Source organism: Artemia franciscana, unplaced genomic scaffold, assembly GCF_032884065.1.
Source record: "Artemia franciscana unplaced genomic scaffold, ASM3288406v1 Scaffold_3218, whole genome shotgun sequence".
NCBI lineage: Eukaryota > Metazoa > Arthropoda > Branchiopoda > Anostraca > Artemiidae > Artemia > Artemia franciscana.
This window is the reverse complement of record NW_027063889.1, coordinates 1-23,284: the sequence shown is the minus strand read 5'-3', so window position 1 is coordinate 23,284 and position 23,284 is coordinate 1. Positions and strand designations below refer to the sequence as shown.

At 34.6% G+C, this 23,284-nt stretch overlaps 1 protein-coding gene across 1 annotated transcript; it reads left to right on the top strand.

Annotated features, from left to right (window-relative positions):
- Positions 1-890: 890 nt before the first annotated feature.
- Positions 891-23,278, top strand: LOC136043148 (transcription factor A, mitochondrial-like). The gene is made up of 4 exons (XM_065728083.1): positions 891-1,070; positions 7,783-7,878; positions 16,770-16,898; positions 23,070-23,278. Exons 1-4 carry the CDS (start codon positions 909-911, stop codon positions 23,157-23,159), a joined length of 477 nt encoding a protein of 158 aa, XP_065584155.1. The 5' UTR covers positions 891-908; the 3' UTR covers positions 23,160-23,278.
- The last annotated feature ends 6 nt before the right edge of the window (positions 23,279-23,284 follow it).

Below are 23,284 nucleotides of genomic sequence, written 5' to 3'. Positions count from 1 at the left end.
CAGGCTCGTTACTTTTGATGGGTAAGACTAAACTTGATGAAACTTATATATTTAAAATCAGCATTAAAATGCGATTCTTTTAATGTAGCTATTGATATCAAAATTCAATTTTTTAAAGTTTTTGTTACTATTGAGCCGGGTCGCTCCTTACATCAAAAATAAGAAAAATAAGAGTAAGTTCGTTACCAAGAACTGTTTGATGATCTATGTCGCAGGTAGAGGTTGGCTGTATCATCAGCAAACAGTAAACTAAGGTCCATATCAGTCCTATGGCAGGTTAGGCTTAGGGGGGATCGTTTACATAGATAAGAAATAACAGTGGTCCAAGTTCGGAATCGAGTGTATATAGCAGAAATAGGTAAGCTTTACTATAGGTGTAGTCGAATTCAAATAGAATGTCGCTACGAGAGCCAACGGAAAACTAAAATGTCAAAAATATATTTTTTTGGTTTTTTTTCATGAGGATGTCTTCAAACAAATACTTACGTATATTTAAATTTTGTTACATGACAGCTATTATTTGCTGGTAGGTTGGCAACTGTGTTGTAACATGGTCGTAAATTTTCTGAAATCGGGCTCATTCGTTAGCGCGATACAATCTAATTCCGTTAACTGCTCTTGCGAGTTATCTTGTTGAACAGTGCTGTGATATTACAAACTTTATTTTTGAAAAATTGACTCACAAATAAATAATTTTTCCATTGTTTTTTTTTTTAGTTTCTTTTCGAGAACTGCATTTATTCTTTCGAATCGCTGCACGAGGCTCGTGACCCGCAGTTTGCCAATGTGTGGTATTTACATGTACATTTGACTAGGCCTATGGGATGTCTGATCAAGTTTTTATCATCAAGTCAAGTTTATTGACAATCTTATTATTCTTCTTAGAAATTTTTGCGGCCTGTAGTAAGATGTGGAAGGAGATGTCCGACGAAGAAAAAGCAAAATATCCTTCACCAAGTAAAGAAGAGCTTGAAGAATATAAAAGAAAAAAAGAAGAATATTTGATGCAATTGACTCCAGATGAGCTGCGTTCTTTTGACGTCGTTATGATGCAAAAGAAGGCTAAAGAGGTTTAGTATTTGATAACAATATCTTATTGTATAATTTAATACTTAAAAGATTGGACAGTGATATAAATTGGAAACCTGTTTGTAATTGTAAGCATCTAGGTCCATTTGTAAATCCCACTTACCAACATGTTATAACAGGGGACTTGTCAATAATAAAACAAGATGATCTTCAAATTATAATGAATAAAGGGGCTAATTTCCGTCTTTCTCATCATTTGAAACCATCGAGCATTCTTGATAGCTTGGAAAATGATTTTGATTTATTTATTGATAAGTGGTGTAAGAAAGAGAATAAAAATAAATAGAGTTTTCAAAGTTGGAAGAATTTAATTATTAATAGAATACGAAATAAAATATATGTTAATTTAAAAAATAGTAACACTAAACCATTATTTTATAATGCTAGGATAAAACAAGCAATTGCTAATCTACAGAATGAATTTGTAATTGTGCCGGTGGATAAAGCTAATAATAATTTTGCCATAATTTGTCCGAAGCTGTATTGTGATGTCTTAACATGGGAGTTATGCACGACTAATGTTTACGAAAAGATGAATTTAGAGGATGAAAATTTAATTGAAAAAACTGAAGAAATACTTAAAAAAAAAATTAATATTAGAATTAATGACAATGATAAAAAGTTCCCTTTCCTTTATTGGACTTTAAAATTTCATAAGAATCCCCCTAAACCACGGTCTATTGCTGAAGCAGCTAAATGTCCAACCCGCATTGCTGCTACTGACCTCTATTTAATTTTAAAGGAAATTATAAATAAAATTAAAACCTATTGTTTTGGTATAAAAAAATTTTCGAATTTTAATCCATATTGGAGTGTTAATAATTCACTGCAGGTGATAGACTCTTTAACAATGGTTTCAGCTAAAAGAATTGAGTCTTTCAATTTTGCGACAATGTATACTAATTTATCACTTAATGTAGTGTTAGAAAAGTTAAAACGGTTATCATGAAATCTTTCCTCTTATCTAGTAAGAGGTTCTTAAAAATAGACACTTATAATAAAAAGACTATATGGACAAACTGCTTTAAGACTACAGTTAGCTCGAGATGTTACAGCTTAGATATGATTTTTGATTTATTAGAATTTGTTTTATATAATTGTAATCTGTGCAAGCAAATCGTGGGAATTCCCATGGGGAGAATGCCAGCCCATTTATAGCTGACTTGTTTTTAAGTCAACTCGAGTATAAATATACGATGGATAAAAATAATCCAAATAATTTAAAACATGTTTTGTCAAATAATAAAAGATATCTAGATGATATTTTGGTTTTAAATTGTAAGGAATTTATTGATATTTCTTAAAATATATATCCATCAGAGCTTACTCTTGAACCTAGTCATGGCACTGGTCTAGAAGATCGTTTCTTAGATTTGAATATTAATATTTCTGATAATAATAAATTAGGTATTAAAATATATAATAAAATGGATGATTTCGATTTTAATGTGACTAATTTCCCGTTCTCTGAAAGTAATCGAATATAATTGAACTTTTGAATAAATACCGAAAGAATTATCTTGAAATACTTTTTCGCGAAATCTTTGGTTGATTTTGATTTTCTTTGTTACTGAGTTTGGCGTGTCCCTAATATTTGGCAGTGAATTTTTGGAGAATTTTGTATATATCTTGTTTTCGAATGATTTTGCATTCATTTCCTTGATTTTTATCTAGGTCACATTTTCATCAATAGAGAAAATTTGATATAGTGAAAAATTTTTTAATAATTGTTTAGTATTAATATAGATTGTGAATTCGCAATATAAATATACGAGGGCCAGAACCAAGGTATGATAAGTTTGTTTTGGTGTTACTTGGTTGTTTTACATTTGTTTTTTCATAGGCATATATTTTGGGGGTGATACCTAGCACGGGGATACCATAGCGAATTTATGGTAGGCACGCCACTTGCCTGGGTAGGGAATTTAAAGTGCCGAAACCCTATAGGCAAGTGTGTATTCTCCTGATGAGCCCTTATGTTGGGTTGTTGCCTCTGATTTATTTGTCTTTTTTTTCATATTTGGTAAATGACGACTTATACTTACTTACGACACGACTGCCTGTCCATGGATTATTCTTTATGGTTGATTGTGTATGGCTATGCTATTTGACCTATGTGATTGTATGGATGAGTAGGAAAACAGTCTTCCTTTTCTCCTTCTGTCTTTTTTTATGTGTTTGTGCTGGTGCATTGGTGATTTCTTTTTTCATTATAGAATTATTTGATATGCAATTAATATCATATTATATAATGTATACGAAAAATATTAATGTTTTATTAATATTTAAATATATTTTAATTAATGTATATGAAATATTTAAATGAAATATTGTATAAGATTAAATAATACAAAATCGTTTCTCGATTTTTTTTTTGAGGTAACAATACTGACTGCACCAGTAATTAGGGTAATATGAGACATAGGACAAAGACAAAGGAATATAGATGGTCCCAGTTTTTTTTTATTTTTGAGGAACAGGACGATAAATCTTAGTTCCAATCTTAGTACTACTAATTCAACGTTTGATAGTGGTCAAGCTTCTGAAACTTATTGGCTTTGGAAGACTGAGAAGATATCTGCTAGATGTTTTCAAGAAGAATAATCCCAGGGCAGCAATAGGTACTGTTTTAACTGTATTGAAGGCGTAGAATTACGAAAAACATAGGAAGATGGAAGAAAGGTTTCATTTATGTGTGAAGGATGATTGATTGCCAAAATATTGCTTTTGGGGAATTCGTCTGGAGCTGGAAAATGGGATTCCCTTGAATCAGGTGGGGGGAAATTATTTAAAAAAATTAGAGTTCAGGAATTTCATGGGAGGGATTATGTAATTCTGAGTAGACTAGGGTGGAGGAGGAGTGTACGTAGATGTTAGCGTAAATTGACATGATGCTATGCAGAGTAGTTTTGCTGCACGCCAAAAAGTGCTTCGGAGCAGGGAACGAGTATATTGGCATGCAAAGAGGTTCCGTGTCCTAAGTATGGAACGGATAGCACCAGTTTTAGCTGATTGGTCAGGTTACCTGTTCTTGGAACATGGTTTTGCTGTTATATCCCTACCATGCAGGAAGTCTTGGGCCTGAGTCTTACCGATTACTTACTGTTTTCAATAAAAAAAAACTAGTGTTTTTAACTGAAAGTAAGGAGCGACATTAAAACTTAAAACGAACAGAAATTACTCCATGTATGAAAGGGGCTGCTCCCTCCTCAACGCCCCGCTCTTTACGCTAAGGTTTCTTACTGTTTCAAAAAGTAGAGTTAAGAGAAAGAGTCAAACTTTAGCGTAAAGAGCGGGGCGTTGAGAAGGGAACATCCCCTTTCATACACGGAGCAATTTCTGTTCGCTACTGTTTCAAAAAGTAGAGTTAAGAGAAAGGGTGAAACTTTAGCGTAAAGAGCGGGGCGTTGAGAAGGGAACATCCCCTTTCTTACGCGGAGCAATTTCTGTTCGTTTTAAGTTTTAATGTCGTTCCTTACTTTCAGTTAAAAAAAAAACTAGTTTTTTTTCTTTAATTTTTGAACGTTTTAGAATTAATGCATGTTTTATTTTGGCTCTCCGCACATAAACTATTAAAATGAAAGTTGCATATTAATTCTTTTTTTGACTAAATGGCTTTCTCTTAGTTTTGATCAGGCGATTTTGAGAAATAAGGGGCGGGGAAGGAGGCCTAGTTGCCCTCTAATTTTTCGGTTACTTAGAACGGCAACTAGAAATTTTAATTTTACGTAACTTTAATATGCGTAACTTAAGAATTAACTTACGTAACAAACTTCTATATTCTTATATTTTAATTATGTATATGAGGGGTTTTGTCCCCTCGTTAATACCTCGCTATTTACATTAAAGCTAAGTTTTGCCCCAATTCTTTAAGAATGACCCCTAAATCAGAAAGGCCGTAGAATAAAAAGTTGAAATTACTGAAAATGCTTTAGCATAAAGAGTGAGGTATTTAGGAGGAGAAGAACCCCTCATATGCGTAATAATCTCTGTTCGTTTTAAGTTTAAATGCTACTCCTTACTTTCAATTGAAAAAACTTTTTTATGTTTATTTTTTCATTGTTTTTGTATAGTGATGCTAGAAAAATCCTGCGCCCTTTTCATTGAATTTCTCATCCCCCATGACGTATTCCTCCAAGGAAAGATCCTCCCACATAGCCTCCTCCCCTAACCAAACATAACATAGCCCCCAAATCAAAGAAAATCACCCTGAAAATGTCTGTACACTTCCCAAAAATCATTACTGTGTGCAAACACTGGTCAAAGTTTTTAACTTGCAGCCCCTCCCCCGGGGACTGTGAGGGAGTAAGTCACTATGCTGAACAAAATGGCTATCTCGAAATTTTGATCAGTTCACTTGAGAAAAAAATGAACGTGGGAGGGGCCGAGGTGCCCTACAATTTTTTTGGCCACTTAAAAAGGGCACTAAAACTTTTCATTTCCGTTAGAATGAGCCCTCTTGCGACATTCTATGACCACTTGGTCGATACGATGACCCCTGAAAAAAAAAACAAAAAAAACACGCACCCATGATCTGTCTTCTGGCAAAAAATACGAAATTCCACATTTTTGTAGATAGGAGCTTGAACTTTTTGCAATAGGGTTCTCTGATACGATGAATGCGATGGTGTGATTTTTGTTAAGATTCTCTTACTTTTAGGGGGTGTTTCCCCCTATTTTCTAAAATAAGGAAACTTTTCTCAGGCTCGTAACTTTTGATGACCAAGACTAAATTTGGTGAAACTTATATATTTAAAATCAGCATGAAAATCTGTTTCTTTTGATATGTCTTTTAGTATCAAAGTTTTTTAGAGTTTTATTTACTATTGAGCCGGGTCGCTCCTTACTACAGTTCGTTACCACGAACTGTTTGATTGAAGATTTAATTGGATTAACCATAAATATAATCAACATAAGCACTCAAAAATAGCGGGCATAGATTTTTTGGAGCGTATAATCTGTTCCTTAAAAAATATATTTCTGGACTTAAATATCAAGTTTTACAAGTAATAAGGATTATACACGGATTATATAAGGATTATACAAGTAATAGTAATAAGGGATTCTTAGATACACTGAGTGAGGAATTGCTCCCACCTCCACCCCTCATCCTTTGCATGCATTTATGCGGAGATAAATGTAGGACGTTTCAGCCTTTTTTTTTGTGGCTGAAATAGTGAATTAACAGACATATCATGTTAGAACAATATTCATTCTGGTTTTCACAGAAAGGTTTTTTTTTACTAAAAAGTGGTCAAGTTTCTAATTACGGATTTGAACCTAAGAATACGAATAACACTTTAGCGGGTTGATTTGAATAATCAATAATTAACTTCTCTTGAAGCTTTAGTACATATTACAATATGTTCAAGCACTTACTTACCTAGGAGTCCCGATCGGCACGTTACTGAAGGCCATTCCTGCACTTATTAGTTGTTGATACCCTTAGAAAAGTTGGTTCTGCTTATGGAAAGCTTTTCCAGAGTAAAGCAAGATTTAGTTATGAAAATCTTGCCCGATTGTATAATGCATTTTTTCACCGAATTTTCTCGATTTTGGGATTGCTTTACAAGTTGCGTACAATTTATTTTAAATATGTCAAGTATTTACTTTGGCCACCACCATGGTTTAAAAATTTGTACTTGGTCAGTAGACTCGGACTAATAGACCCTGGCAGTTCCTTTCAGAGTAGCGAATTTCTGCAAAACGTTCCATGGGCTACAACTATGGTTCAAATACTTGTATTTGGTCAGTAGACTCGGCCTAATAGACCTTGGCAGTTCCTGTCACAGTAGCGAGTTTCTTTAAGAGGTGTTTTTATAAGCTCTGGCATTGTAGTTGGGGGACTCGGGCTACTAGCCACAGGAGGGAGAGGAGGATACAGTAGCGAATTTCCATGGAATATTCCCGATTCCTGGTCATCCTTGGGTAACTCTTCAGGGACAGACTTGAGATGAACATTTTATTTGAATGTCGATGTTAAGCTAGCCGTTTCTGTTGTATATATTCGTGTTAAGTTGTAATCTGTAGTTTGTCTTTATTTTTACTGTATGTATAATCTTGTTCTGACATTCTGCTACCTATTGTATTTTGTGTAGTTTTGGCAGGTAATAAATCTATATCATATCATTAAGAAAAGCGAAAGTTCGCTTTTATCAATGGGTGTTTTATTTAAGTAAAATGATATGGAAAAAACCTGAACCCATTTATTACGATCTCTCAAGGTAACGCATTGATTTATCTTGAGGTATTTATAGGGCTAAATAATGAGACCATTGGAGGGCAGTTTACTGAATTCCCCCTAGATATTGATTCCCCCCTCCAGATTCTGAAAAATTGTCTTTATTTGCTATCTTCGTAAAAAAACTGAAACCACAAAATTTGGAAAAAATACCTCTTTGGATATTCATTTTAAAAGTGAAAAGTAATTACTTCCTCCCTCCTCTTACATTTGTGAATTCGAGCAACGGGTTATCTATGCTCATTAAACAGAAACAAAAATTGTGTAGCAACTTGGTTTCGCAGGCCCTAAAAGAATTAATAACAAAGTGTTTATATGTCAGCAGGTTTGGCTTTTCTCTGTGTATCCAGAAAAAGACAGCACTGCTTACCTTGAATTGAATCTAGAAGAATTAATTTAATTATTGCAAAATTTAGCTTCTGTCATATATTCTAATGTATTTTTCTTTTCAGGCATTAGAAAGAATTTTGAATGCCCCAAAGAGGCCGGGTACACCCTACGCTCTCTTTTTACAAGATAAAAAAGGAGAAAAGCAGCCAAATTTTGCGGTAGGTTGTTTTCAGTTTGACATCCATTAAGTGGGTGGGGTACTCTCCCTGCCCAACCTCCAGAATGATGATGGTATTCTAGTCCTAATAGCACGGGATTCAGTTTGTAAGATGTGTGTGTGTTACTGAACCCTTGTGCAACTAAACCTCGTTTTACCCAACCTGTGTGCAGATCAACTCCATTTAATTGACCCTTTGTTCAACTGAACTCTCGATCAAAGAATGAAAAAGAAGTCCGGTAATCAAGCACTTTTTTGGAATTCTCAAGAATTTGTTTCGTAGTTAATTGTAGTGTTGATATGAAAATAAATAGCAGTATTGTCAATGAATCAGCTTTGTATTTGAATGAATATTTTTCACTTTTTTTCAAAACTCGATTTTTTTTTCACTTGCAAAGAGGATTGGGAGGGCGAATATTCAAGAAGGTCAATTTAAATACCGAATTTTTAAGAATAATTGAGAATTTCAACATTTTGATCATGAAAAAAATTAAACGGTAGATCTTTTATGATTTCTAGCTCTTACGCTCCAGAAATGACAATAAATGCAATTTTGATGCCATAAGAAATGACAATAAATCCAATTTTGATGCCATAAGCCATTTTATGATGATGTTTTAATGAAGAAATTTTAAAAAGCACTTAAATGTGAGAATTAGCTTTCAAATAAGATTAAACAGCTCTCTATGAGGTTCTAGTGCCCTATTAGTTTCCTACAGGAAAAATAAAACAGAAACAGGAGACTTGTCAACGTTTCTAGCTCTTCTGAAAATTTCCATAAATATATTTCTGTAATAAAATTTTACTATTAATATTAATCTAAATTATAGCTATTTTTCTCGAATAAAAATTAATGAAAAATTTCTGCTTTAAGATGTTTTTAAGGTTTTGGCTTCTATGGGCCGTGGTTTTTTTTTCTTTACTAAAATTCATGAATTGCTCTATCCATAAAATTCAAGTATACTCGATCCCTCAATTAATTTTCGAATATATGAGACAGACGAATTAATTGTCGTTTTTATCGGCGAAGGAGAGGAATTGTTTGGCATTGAAGCATTGCAAGATAAAAAAAAATGAGGGTTGAGTTGTACGAGGATTCAGTTAATCGGGAGTTGGGTTACACGATGGTCTAAATAAACGAGGGTGAGTCGCACGAGGGTTCAATTACGCTGGGTTCAGTCAAATGAGGATTCAATTACACGGGAGTTGAGTTGCGCTTTGGCCAAGTTACCCAGTGTTTCAGTTGAACACGGGATTAGTTACAGGGGACTCAGTTATGCGAGGACTCAGGACTCAGCAAATGAGCGCAGCTGTCATTTGTCACTTTCGGAAAAGATATTCCAAAATGGAGAAATAGCTAGAAAGTGAGGTATAACCAAAGCATTGTATAGCCGGGCTTATCAATTTGCTGATCAATAATATCTGATGATTCTTCCTTATCACTTATTGAATTTCCAAACAGGCAGTCAATCAAACTTGCTCTGCCTACTCTCCTTCATTTTGACTTTTCCTCCTCTTCTGTTGCAGCGGCTAATTTTATTTTTTACAATGTCTGATTCTGTGTTTCTGCTTGTAGCCATCTTTAACGTTACTGCATACCTCTGGACTTAGGGGTTGGTGCTTGTATCTGGGATCCAGGAGACAAGTAAGAACAACTCGCTCTGATTGTACGTTCCTGAACTCATTTGGAACAGTGCTTCACTAGGAGTGTATTGACAAGTACTGACAAGAAATATAATTCATTTGACTCACCTGTAGACTTCATTTGACTCACCTCTGCTACTCTGTTCATCATGGTCAGAATTAGCTGGTGGCGCCACCCCCAAAGACAGGACAAGCAAAAATTACCCGAGGAAATCAAGCGCCATCTTTGGATAAGTTGCACATGAGAAAACGTCCGATATACAATATTTTTTTTTTCTGAAATCTAAACCATAAGTGGTTCATCTGAGTATGTCTATGTCTATCATCTCTGATTTCACAAAGGTTCAAGTGAGGCCATTGTCAAATTGTTTGATTCGACATTGGTCTGTAAAAGGGAGTTATATTTTCTTGGCTCACTGTTGGTTATTCCTCTTGCCCAGTTAGGTTTGGGAAGAGAGGTTTTAGGTTACCTTATAACATATATACTTGAGGGCCCTTCTTCCTCCAACGATAAAAAGACTTTTTTTTTATATCTGGATGTAAAACAGCGAATGGGTAGAAATTGGTACAACAAGAACCTGAGGCGAGTGAAAGGGAGTGTCTTCATGTGAAAATGTTTTCCGTGCGAGGATTTGTTATTACATTTTTGGAAAATGGAAGGCACTACATTAATCATCTGCCTGAACTGTTACCAACCAAGCTGTTTTTTTTTGTTTTTGTTGTTGTTTTTTTAAGAAGAGAGTATGGAACTTTACCTTCTTTGAAAATTATTCGCAGGGTTCTTTTTTGGATGGCTTCAATTTTTTATGATTCTTTCTTGGAAATGCAAGGGTGCCAAACTGGATAAAGATAGTCAAGATGCAGGTGGACAAAGGAAGTGTAAATCCTTAAAGAAGGGGAAGTTGGGACGCTAAATTTATTTAGGAGCTTATGGAGAGATTTAACTGCACGGATTGTGTCTTTAACATGCATATCCCACTTTAAATTACATTACATTTTGAGCCCGAGGAGTTTAAAAGGGGTTAACGAAATTTTCAGGAGGGATAGATTAAGAAAGCGGGGCGGTGATTTATTTAATGAAATATATCGGTGTTATCATTCATTTAGAGGGTTTACTCTCATGTTTAAGTGCTAGACATCATCATTAATGTCACCGAGTATGCACAGAGGGTTTCTTATTAAATTTCTATAACAAGTTTCAACAACCGTTAGGTCATCGACTCATTTTTATCTGTCAGGAGTTCCTTGCTGAAGTTGTTGATCCTAACTGGAAAAAGGAGGGGACATTAGAGAGAACCTTAGGGTGCTCCATTGTGTATAGGGAGAGGATTGGGATAATGATTCTAATATTTTGACTACCTGTGAACTATTTGATGAGATAGAGGCAAGCAATTTTACCATGAAAGAATTGATATTGGATTCGGTCGCAATTTTTTAACTAGTATATTGTAGTTAACAAGGTCAAATTCTTTTCGAGGGTCAATGAAAGTTAATTCAGTCAGGAACTAGGCTTTGTGAGAATTTTCTCAATGGAGTCCATTAGAAAAATAAAGTAATGGTAGCTAAGAGTGGATTTGAGCTTATTTCCTCTGGTCAGTAAGGGGTAGTGAAAGGACCCAGGTTTTCAAAATGACATAGATACTATGTCTCAGGAATGGAGTTAAGTTCTATTTTTTAGGAAAAGTTGGTGATGTTGTAAAACTAATCCTAATTCAGATTGTCAAAGGACGTATCTGCAACATACCAGAAACAGCTAGGGGTGTTACGTTGGAACTTTCAGAGCATGTTATTGGGGATTCTGAAATAAATGAAAAGACAGTATGTCCATCTAAGTTTATCTCAAGGGCGTGTTCGCGATATCTTAGGGTCGGAAAAAGGTATTAATTGGAACCCTTATGGCATATTGAGGGGAACTTTTATGTGACTACTTGCGTATAATAGAACTGATGCTACTACTACTACTACCAGTGCTACAACTAGTGTTATTAGTAAATTAAATCAAAAGAGTTTAAGTATATTCAGGTTTTAAAATTCGCACAGGTGTAACATTTCATGAATGGAGTAGGGTGTTAAGTTGAAACTTACAAGGAAAGTTGAGGAGATGTAAAAATAAATCAGAATAAACTATTTGTGTGGAGATTGTCAAATGGATGTCTGTTCAATATACCACGAAAAACCTTGGGTATTACGTTGAAACTTCAAGGTATGTTTTTTGTGATTTTAGACTAAATCAAAAACAGTATGTGCATAAAATTGTGTCTAAAGGGCTCATCAGTGATATTTCAGAAAAGATTGGAGGTATTAAATTAGAATTATTAAGGCTGGTTGAGTGTGAAATTAAATTATATCAAAACGCACTACGTGTATACAACGTTCAAAAAGGCATATATGGGATATATCAGGAAAGATTAATGGAATTAATTTGAAAGTTTTTAGGCACGTGGAGGGGTTAGCTGATTTATAATTGTCCATATTCAAGATTGTAGCATGATGGAGAATTCTATCAGCCCTGTGGAACCCCTAAGATTACGCACATTTTCAATCCATATATTTGAATATTATTCCCTGTACCCAACAATCCAAAGCATTATAGCAAAGCTATTATTGAGAATAATGATAGTATGTATACATATAGTATGATGTGGTTTGGTATTATTTCCTGAAATAATAACTTCTACGAAAATAGTAAATAGTGCCTTCAGAGATGTTAAATATTTTGTAGAAATACGGAACCGCTAAACAGTAATTTGTAACACGGATATCTGGTGAAGATTTCTTTGGCTTTTCCTGCTGGAAACTTTCCTGCTGGAAATCCTGCTGGAAAGGAGAGTGTTTTCTCTTTTGTCGAATGTTTGTATCGAAACGGGAGTTTTATTTACGTTTGAGAGGGCTCATTTGAACGAAGAATCTGAATTTCGCAGACATTTTGATTCACCGAAGAATTTGTCGCACGAACTTTTTAGAGTTTAAATTTGTCGCATTTTTTTAGCGTTTAAAAAAAGGTTTTGATGGAAGTAACGAGTGAAGTTAAAACGAACAAATATTGCTTCGCAGTTTGTGCGACATATTGCTGAAAGTTTGGTTCAAATAAACTGACTCGTGATATTTCCGTCGCACGAACTTTTGTCGCACTATCTTTTTAGAGTTTAAATTTGTCGCCTTTTTTTAGCGTTTAAAAAAAGGTTTTGATGGAAGTAACGAGTGAAGTTAAAACGAACAAAATATTGCTTCGCAGTTTGTGCGACATATTGCTGAAAGGTTGGTTCAAATAAACTGACTCGTGATATTTCCGTCGCACGAACTTTTGTCGCACGATCTTTTTAGAGTTTAAATTTGTCGCCTTTTTTAGCGTTTAAAAAAAGGTTTTGATGGAAGTAACGAGTGAAGTTAAAACGAACAAAATATTGCTTCGCAGTTTGCGCGACATATTGCTGAAAGACGGGTTCAAATAAACTGACTCGTGATATTTCCGTCGCATGAACTTTTGTCGCACGAACTTTTTAGAGTTTAAATTTGTCGCCTTTTTTTAGCGTTTAAAAAAAGGTTTTGATGGAAGTAACGAGTGCAGTTAAAACGAACAAAATATTGCTTCGCAGTTTGTGCGACATATTGCTGAAAGACGGGTTCAAATAAACTGACTCGTGATATTTCCGTCGCACGAACTTTTGTCGCACGAACTTTTTAGAGTTTAAATTTGTCGCCTTTTTTAGCGTTTAAAAAAAGGTTTTGATGGAAGTAACGAGTGAAGTTAAAACGAACAAAATATTGCTTCGCAGTTTGTGCGACATATTGCTGAAAGGTTGGTTCAAATAAACTGACTCGTGATATTTCCGTCGCACGAACTTTTGTCGCACGAACTTTTTAGAGTTTAAATTTGTCGCCTTTTTTAGCGTTTAAAAAAAGGTTTTGATGGAAGTAACGAGTGAAGTTAAAACGAACAAAATATTGCTTCGCAGTTTGTGCGACATATTGCTGAAAGACGGGTTCAAATAAACTGACTTGTGATATTTCCGTCGCACGAACTTTTGTCGCACGAACTTTTTAGAGTTTAAATTTGTCGCCTTTTTTTAGCGTTTAAAAAAAGGTTTTGATGGAAGTAACGAGTGAAGTTAAAACGAACAAAATGTTGCTTCGCAGTTTGTGCGACATATTGCTGAAATACTGGTTCAAATAAACTGACTCGTGATATTTCCGTCGCACGAACTTTTGTCGCACGAACTTTTTAGAGTTTAAATTTGTCGCCTTTTTTTAGCGTTTAAAAAAAGGTTTTGATGGAAGTAACGAGTGAAGTTAAAACGAACAAAATATTGCTTCGCAGTTTGTGCGACATATTGCTGAAAGACTGATTCAAATAAACTGACTCGTAATATTTCCGTCGCACGAACTTTTGTCGCACGAACTTTTTAGAGTTTAAATTTGTCGCCTTTTTCTAGCGTTTAAAAAAAGGTTTTGATGGAAGTAACGAGTGAAGTTAAAACGAACAAAATATTGCTTCGCAGTTTGTGCGACATATTGCTGAAAGACGGGTTCAAATAAACTGACTCGTGATATTTCCTTCGGTTATTAAAATTTTTTAAAACTAGTACTTAACTGAAAAAGGCAACACTGACGCAACAAAAAAGGATGAAGAGTAGAAAGTCCTTAAGTGGTCCGTGGATTTAATAAGTCAAGCTAGCTGTAAAAAGTCAGGCACCAGCATCATCCCCGTGTTATTTTCGTGTCTCTGCTTATCACCTTTTATCTCCGTTTGAAAGACGATTCGGACTTTTTCTTTAAAAAAAAAAGTCACCTAATGAAAGTAAACAGTCAAGACTTAAAGCGAACAGAAATATTGCTTTGCTGTTTTGTGACGTATAGCTGAAAGACCGATTCGTGTTATTTACTTCTGTTTGTAGAATTCTTTAAAACTAGCGCTTTGCTGAAAACGCAGCAAAAAAGGATTAGTAAGAGCAGAAAAATTCTTAAATAGTCTGTGATGCAAAAGATTAAGCAAGCTCATTGTTCAGGAAATCGCTATTTTTACAGAACTCTACGAATCTTGAGAAATGTTACGAGTCAGTTTATTTGAATTAGTTTTTCAGATATTTGTTGAATTAACTGAGAAGCAGTAATTTTTGCTCATTTCAAGTTCTCCACTTTGCGCTTTACTTAAAAAAAAACTTAAAATTTTTGCTCATTTTTGGTTTTAAAAGTACTAAAAAACAGTAAACCTTACACAAAGATGTTTGTGTAACCAAGGTGAAAAAACTACAGAAGTCAACGTGGGTTTTGTCCAAATTTATATGTATTAATTTATTAAAATATGTTTTAATTCGCACCTCTCTTAAACTTTTACAAAAAAAAAATCACAATTTTTGTCCCATAAGGATTCTAAAGAGTATGTGATTCTTGGTGTTTTTGAGTGGTTGTAGATAAAAAGAAAACTGTTAGTTTATGAAATTTTGTAATATAAGTTGTGATTTTAAAAACTCAAGGATATTAAAATAATTTTAGATGTTTAGATAATGTAATTTATGGAAGTTTGTATTATTATTCTGGTATTTCTGTTGTAATGTTTCAAGTAATTTTGAACTTATCATAAGAAAGCAAGCTTTTGTTATTTTTTGCTTCTTGAATTCTATTCTACAGGAGAACTGGTCTTTCAAATCATTGAAAATACCATTTCCTTCCAGGATTATATAAAGTTTCAACATTATTTTGCACTCTTCAATTTATCATAATATGATATACAATATATCATATTGTATTTGAAGATGCCGTGTTTTGTCAAAAATAGCATTTCATTTTGATGTTATCTTGTGTTATTTAAAAGAAGCTCTACATATGATGATTTTTTCTACGTAGTGTTGCAAAGTCTTCTGTGTCATCTAATTGCAAGCGAAATGTTGATGTTTTTGTTTATATGAAATATTGAATTTATAGTTGTATACAACATACAACTATAAATGCAGCATTTCGTTTGCAATTGGAAGACACAGAAGACTTTGCCACCTTCATTGGAAATTTATTTTACATTTAGACAATTATTAAAGAAGAAAATTTACATCTCAAGATTTCGAATGAGCCAGCTAGGGAATGATCTGGAAGTTAACTATTGTGTGAATGATCCGGAAGTTAATTATTTTGTTTTATATAAATATGTTAGTTTTGAATTTTAATACTTCAGTATTTCTACTGATGACGATCGTTGTATATGTGATCGAAATATCTAGACTTCTGTACCTGTTTTCAATGTCTAAATATATGGACTTATTTCCATTTGAACGTTTATTTGTTTACCCTCCGTTTTTAATCTGGAACTCAAACTCAGATGCTATTAGCCATTTCATTAGCCATATTAGCTGCTTGCCTTTTTTTTCTTTTTTTTTCTTTTTTATTAGCTTCTTTATTTGGCTATTGCAATTCAGTGAGTATGTATGTATGTATATATTTATTTCCCATCAAAAGAAACAGATGGGGTATAAGATAAAAAAGCAAAAAACGCACTACAAAAGAATACACAAACACAAGAAAAATAAAGAACAAATGGATGTCTAACTACAAAAACAAAACCTATTGCCTCAAAATAATTGCCCAAGGATTAGTAACAATATTGGAATTATATCTGGCGATCTGGGCTATGATCGCTTCATTAGGGTCGATAATCCTATACGACTTGTCACAATACGGTTACTTGTCCATGGTGGAAGCCGTAAGAGGTACTTCGCATATTTATAATATGTAGACCGCAATTCTTTCTTATCTTCCTTTTGGAATATCCTCCAAAAGGGACTTAAATACAGATAATGGGGTAGTGCCATTGCATTATACAGATGGGCCGAAATCCGCCGATCAAACTGACACCTATAAACTACAACACGGCTATACGCTAAAGATATACGTTTCTACAGAAGACTCTGCAGAAGATGACGCGTTTCAAGCATTGACCAACCAATAGGGATCGCCAAATAAACTATGTGTTCGGCGAGCCGAACAGTAGCACCACCCAAATCAACTCATCCGAGTATGATCGAATGAGTAAATTATCGATAATCGTTATTTTATTTGACAGCAATATAATGGAGTTAAATATAGGACATAATTGTAATATTATAATATCAATTTCCTTGAATCTAACTCACCAGACTTTATTTGTCTTTCTTCGCAAATCGCCCTCATTTTGATGCTTGTTTTGTTACATTTTGACATTTTAACATTTGTTATGGTTCTCTACTATGACATTTGACCTTGTTCTGATATATTTTGCAGGAATTTGCCAGGAATTCGGCATTAGAATGGAAGAATTTGCCTCCGGAAGAAAAAGTTAAATATCAGCTAAAACATGATGCATTAGCAGACGAGTATAAAGAGGGGTACGCTGACTGGCTGAAAAGTGTCGTAAGTACTATCTTAAGGATTTATCTTTACAATTTTTTTGATTTCTTTACAATTTTAAGGATTTATTTCTACAACCTGACTAGCTGAAAAGCGTAGCAAGTATTGTTTTAAGGATTTCTCTCTACAATCTTGAATAATTGAACATGTTACATGAAAAGTGTTTCTTAAGTAAGATTTTCAGGCACTGGGTTTAAAGCTTGTTTTAAAGGGCTTCAGAAGAAAATATTTTCAGGTTCTCCATTTTGAACACAGCGAAACTGTAACGCGTCTTTCATTTTATGGCTTTGGGGTCGTCTTGGACACTGGTTCCTAAGAACGAGAACGTTCGAGAACATGACGAGAATGACAGAGTTGAAAACTAGTTCTGAAAAACGAGAACGCTCGAAAACATGACGAGAATGGCAGAGTTGAAAACTGGTTCCAAAAAAACCGTGTCCTACTCGTGTTGGATGTAAGACAGCCTGAAATGGGGCTTGAAGTGTGTTCATGTATGGGAGGGGGTGGTAAACTTGTTAAATATGCAAATGCACGTATATTGCGGGCTAAAAGGCGGTCTTACTTAAAAGCCTAAAACTGGCTCAGAAGATATAATATCTAATATCTTAAAATCGTTTCTTCCTTGTTTTAACCTCTGTAGTAAAATTTAAATTTGTCATTTATATAGAAACTGTGTTTTCAACTGTATTCTAATGTTGTCTGCTCAAACTTGTCTCGGGAGTTTAGCTTTTAACTGTTGATTGTCATTTGAAAAAATACATGTTAAATGTCTACATGTTTGGATATTATGGGCCGAAAAAGTATTGACCAAAATGAAAGCATAATTCCCCCTCCTGTTGCCTCTCCTGGACACATATTCTCAATACCTTGAAAATATCCTTTTTTGGTTTTTCTCCTTTCAGTCAGAACTGGTCTGCAGAGGCTCGGTAACTAGATTTCCTCCTTTTTTTACTCCTGTAGGGAGAACGGGCTTCTCCACTGTACGGTAACATATCTTGACTATTTAGCCTTTGACCCCCATTCCTATATTACGTAACAATACACCCTTTCCCGATCTAGATGATCGGGAGAGGGTGCATTTAGACGGAAATTAGAAGTTCTAATGTCCTTTTTAACAGACCAAAAAGATGGAAGGGTGGCTTGGCCCACTCGCCCTTCCATTTTCCCCCAAGATTATCTGCTCAATATTTTGAAATAGCCATTTTGTTCAGTATAGTTGAAAGATCAAATAATTATGTCTTCAGTGGTAAAAGTACCCCATAGTCCGTGGGGAGAGGCCTGTAAGTTATGAAGTTCGCCAATTGTTTACGTATATTATTTGTTATTGGGAAGTATACAGACTTTTTTTTAGGAGGGGGTGTGCTTTGGATGGATTTCTATACAGAAAATCTTCCTTGGGGTGGTGAATATTCCAGGGGAAATGTTACACTAAGGGGATTTTTGAGAATCTCTATACGAAATTCTTTTTAATTGTCTTACATTTTCTTTGCCAAATTTTTCATGCGGAGGTGTTCCGAGGGAATTATCCAGGGACTTCTTTCCGCATGTTTTGATTTCCGGGAAATAATTTCCACGCAAGGGGGCATTTCTGGAGTGATTGAGAAACTGATTAGAGATTAAAGTCTTATTCAAATGAAAGAATGCTAAGGATAACTTTTCTGACTGAATCGTCCGCAAGCAATTTTACAGGGAGGGAGGATTCTAAGCGAGGACGGAACTGTCTGGAGGGAATTTTTTTTTAGGGGGGGGGGACACTTTATGTTGGATGAAATTTCCACGGAGGAGTTTTCCGTCAGGGGGGAGGGCTATATTTCATAGAGGGTGAGCCAGATTTACCTGTATTATTGGAAAAATGAACAGAAATTATTTCATATATGAATGTTTGCCTCATCCTCAATACCTTGCTCTTTACGCTAAAGTTTGACTGCTTGTCCCAATTTTGTAAGAGCGTCCATTCAAACATGAGGGCCGTTTAATTTGAATAGGAAGCTTTTCGAAAAGTGCTAACAGCTTTAGTGTAAAGAGCGAGATATTGAGGAGGGGGCAACCCTTCATATACGGATTAAATCTGCCAAACTTAACATGCAAATTATGCTTTAATTTTTCATGTACGGTGAGCCAAATTCGAACCCGCGTTAGTTGACAAATGTATAGAAATTAGAAATTATAGAGCGACCTTAAAACTTAAAACGAACAGAAATTATTACGTATGTGAAAGGGCTGTCCCCTCCTCAACGCCTCGCACTTTACAATAAAGTGTTTATTTTTTTTAAAGTAGACTTGTGACAAAGACTCAAAATTTAGCGTAAAGAGTGATGTGGTGAGGAGGGGACAGCCCTTTTCATATACGGATAATTTTAATCTTGCTCCTTACTTTCAATTAAAAAAAAACTTGTCTTTTTTTAGTTTAATATACTTGGGAGCATCGTGCTCTGGCTATTGTAGCCTATTTTACTGAAGACTTTTACATCGTTCCCTACCCTTTACAAAGTCCAAAGCCTTTCACGATAGCATACTCGTAATCAAGTCCATTAAGGCTACCCTCTCAAATACATTCCTAAATAATGCCTTAATGGAAAGAATAATAGGCTCACTATCAGAATCGTAGTCTTTATTTGGGTAAGAAAAGGAGTAAATAAATTGTCCAGGGAACTTTTTCCGATTTCCGTTTTAATTAATCTGTAAATTGTATTCGCACATTTAAGGGTGATGTCTGTAAGCTTGTGAAGCCAGATTCACTTTCTATTGATATTCACGGCTAGCAGACAACTACCAGGAAACAACAGTTGGCTAGACTTGGAAAGAGAATCAGTATTGCTTAAGTGTTTTTGGGTAGTGGTTTTGTGCCATATTCAAATTCATACTCTTTTGGGATTAAACAACTATGAATTTAATGGTTGTTTTAATCTTACGACCGATAATTTCAGAAAATGATTGGTAATTTTGAAAATTTTGGTGGGTTTTAACTGAGACGCAATTACAAATATGAGTATATTTAGGTACGGTGTGTAGATAAACGAAAGTGTGGTCAATTCTCAAATAATTTGCATTATTAGTCTATTTTTACGATAGTTTTTCGTTAGACAGTTTTATAAGCCAGCCTCGCTTTTCGTTGTATATTTGTGACTGGTGAATTCTACTGATTAATGTTAGGACGTGTCTTGCCTAATTAATAAAGTTCATTTGTTTTGTATCATTGATGAATGGGCGCTGTGTTTTTTATAGAAACATGTTGCCCCGCGTTATCATCTAAGTTGCCCAATTTTTTCCAATTTCGATGCAAGTCTTCTGTTGTTATGGTGTGAGGCTTAGTGAGGATTAGTGATTGTATTTGTTGAATGATTTTTTTTTTTAATTGGAAAAAAAATCTCTTTTTTCATTAGCAAATGGGTAACAAAAAAAAATTGAAATCCTGATATAATACTAACAAAACTAAGCATTACATCTTACTGTCAAAATTGGTCCTGACGCATATTAGTGTTTTCGGAATAACCCAAAAAAGGATATTGCAACTACTAAAACACTTCCTCAGAAAAAAAACTGTTTCCTTCTTCCCTCTCCCACCCCTACTAAAAATTTAATCAGTAATTCTGAAAATAATATATTTTTATTAATTTTTATAAATATATTAATAATGTATTATATATTTTTCTTACCATAACAATACCTCGCTAGTCCAGGCAATTGATTTTTGCTATTTTTAAAATTCATTACACCTTCTCTCGAAATAATTGAGTGAAGGTTATTTAGGGACAACCTCTGCTGGTAAGGAATTTCCTCTGGTGGCAGAGCATTGAAAATAGCCATTTGTTTGGTGATCAGCTGATCAGCTAGGAGCTCTGATCAGCTGACTAGTGAAATCAGGCATACAACGCGATCTGGGTTTATGATTAAACATGTAGGTGTTGTTATTTGGAACTCAATTCCAGAGAGTGTTAGGTGGTCTGAAATCCTTATGTTATTTAAAGTAAGAATAAACAAAAAAATTTTGGATAAATTGTAAATTATATTGGTTAAAATTTTATCCCTTTTTTACTTTTTTTTTATGATGAGAGATGGCTATTTAGAGATTGCATAGTGTTTCGTCTGATTTTTTTGCGTATTTCTTTGATTTTGAATGAATAGTTATCATTTATTTGCTGTAGTTTTGCTGCTGAACAGGGACATTTTAGGTCCCTAAATTGAGCAGCATATTATTGATTGTAAGTGCAATTTTAGTAATTTTTTTGATGAAATAAACGCATACCTACCTACCTACCTACCTCTCGTCGGAAAGTTCCTGCCTCTTGGTAGTCCTGGCGAGAAATACTTAGTGGATTAGATCTCATTACCTTAGTTCTGCCAAGCATGTCCTTTGAGAGCTCCTTCGATAAAGAATAGGACAAGCGGTTGTAAGTCATTGACATTGGCGCTACCTCAAGGCGCATTTTGTAATAGTTAAAGGAGGGTTAGACATATTTACCAAATGCCACTATGATGATTCGATCCACTGATGAGCAGCAATGTGGGTTTGGGGGTATGAACAAGACAGTTATATTTAGTAAAGAACCAAATGTAGGATTTGATTAGTATAAGGACGATTAAGCAGAAGGTTTTCGTATCGGAGGATAATTCGTAGCTTTTGATAGCAAGGTGACCTTACATCATTAAGCTTCTAGACCTATATGAGATCTGGTGAGATATTCATTCTCCTCTCTCTTTTCAATATGAAATTAGAATGGTGCGTCATGGCTGTTGCTTTGGATTGATGCTATTACTACGTCTAACAACACATTGCAGCACCAAGACACCTGAGACCATCACTACTGTGTATGCTTATACTCCACTCCAAGCTGTCCAAAGCTTCAATTTTCATCCCTCCCATGAAGTTCCAATCTCCTTTAAATCCTTTCTTATGGCACTTTCACTTGAATGATCTCTTATGACCACTTATATGACAAGCGGCTGATCCCTCAGCCGTGAAGCGTGGCCTTTGTATTCATCAGTATTTCTAAAAGTAACGTCACAATAGTGATGTAACGTAAAAACGAAGAAATTTGAGTCTACGAGTACGGCAATGTATAAGGACTGATATTGCAATGTGAAAGCGTCTTCGTTTTCATTATAGTATATATGTTACCATGGATGTCCGAAGTTCATGAATGTCGACATTCACCGATGGATGTCCAAAATACCTTTTTTTCTCCTTGGAGTTAGTTTGCGTTGCCAGTCAGCTTTTTCAATTTAATGCAAGGTTTGATGAGGACAGGTTAGGTTAAATTAGGTTGGACTAGGTTAAGTTAGATTTTTAACCCATTTCTGATACTTATAACCAAATTTAACCTAATCTATTTTAACATGACTTAACTTTAACTTTTACCATCATACTTTGCGTAAGACTAAAAAATCTAACTCGCAAAACTAATAGGTTCCAAGTAGAAAAGAAGTAATTTCGGACATTCACCGGTAAATGTCGACATTAACCAGATTTCGGACATTCACTGTAACATAACATACAAGGACATAATCTCACAAATTTGATGATTGTCAGTGCCACATGTACACGATAATTGTGGTATAGCAATAATTTACACGGTTCTCACCCGTGAGGATGCCTTCCAAGGAACAATTTTTGCCTTTTATTTTTTAGTTTTTATTATATTTCCTTGAACTGTGGACGATTGAGTGGTCGAAATATCGTTTCTTTTTTTTAATGGCTCTTGGATCACCTCGTTTTTCTTCGGTGTTCTATGGTTTCTTGCGTTGGTACTTACGTATTATAGTGACAATGCTCAAGAAGTGAAGTTAGGGTAATCTTAGTGAAATATACCAAAATGTGATGAAATTATAGTACTTTAAAAAGAAAATGATGGGAACGACAGCAAAGAATTATGGGGATGAGGCTATCCAGAACGCAATATATTATATACCTCATCTAACCACCTCTATATGTTGAATATTTAATTAAAATATACCTGCATCGTAGTTTATTTCACGAAAGAATAAGCTAATTATAACCGAATGCGAGAGAAAAACCGGTTTACTCAGATCAAACAAAGCAAACTTCTTGAGTTTGTTCTAGATAATACGTAAATACCCTCGCGTTGTATATACTACTTTCCAAAAATCTTTCATCTGTTTAATTTACTGCTTTACTACCCTAATCATAATCGTTTCTTCTCTTTTTGTTTCCAGGAAAGTGTTGTGCGATCTCTTCTACCAAAAGATAAGAAATCAAAGGCTATTTCAAAGGAAAAAATTCATCCATTGGGACCACTGGAATAGGAAAATGAAAAGGCTTCCCGGAAAACTCCAATTAAAATGAATAAATTTGAAAAAAAAGTATATGGCATGGAAACTACGGGCAGTGAATTTGAAGAATTTAGCTTTTCAATTTTCTGGCTTCACAA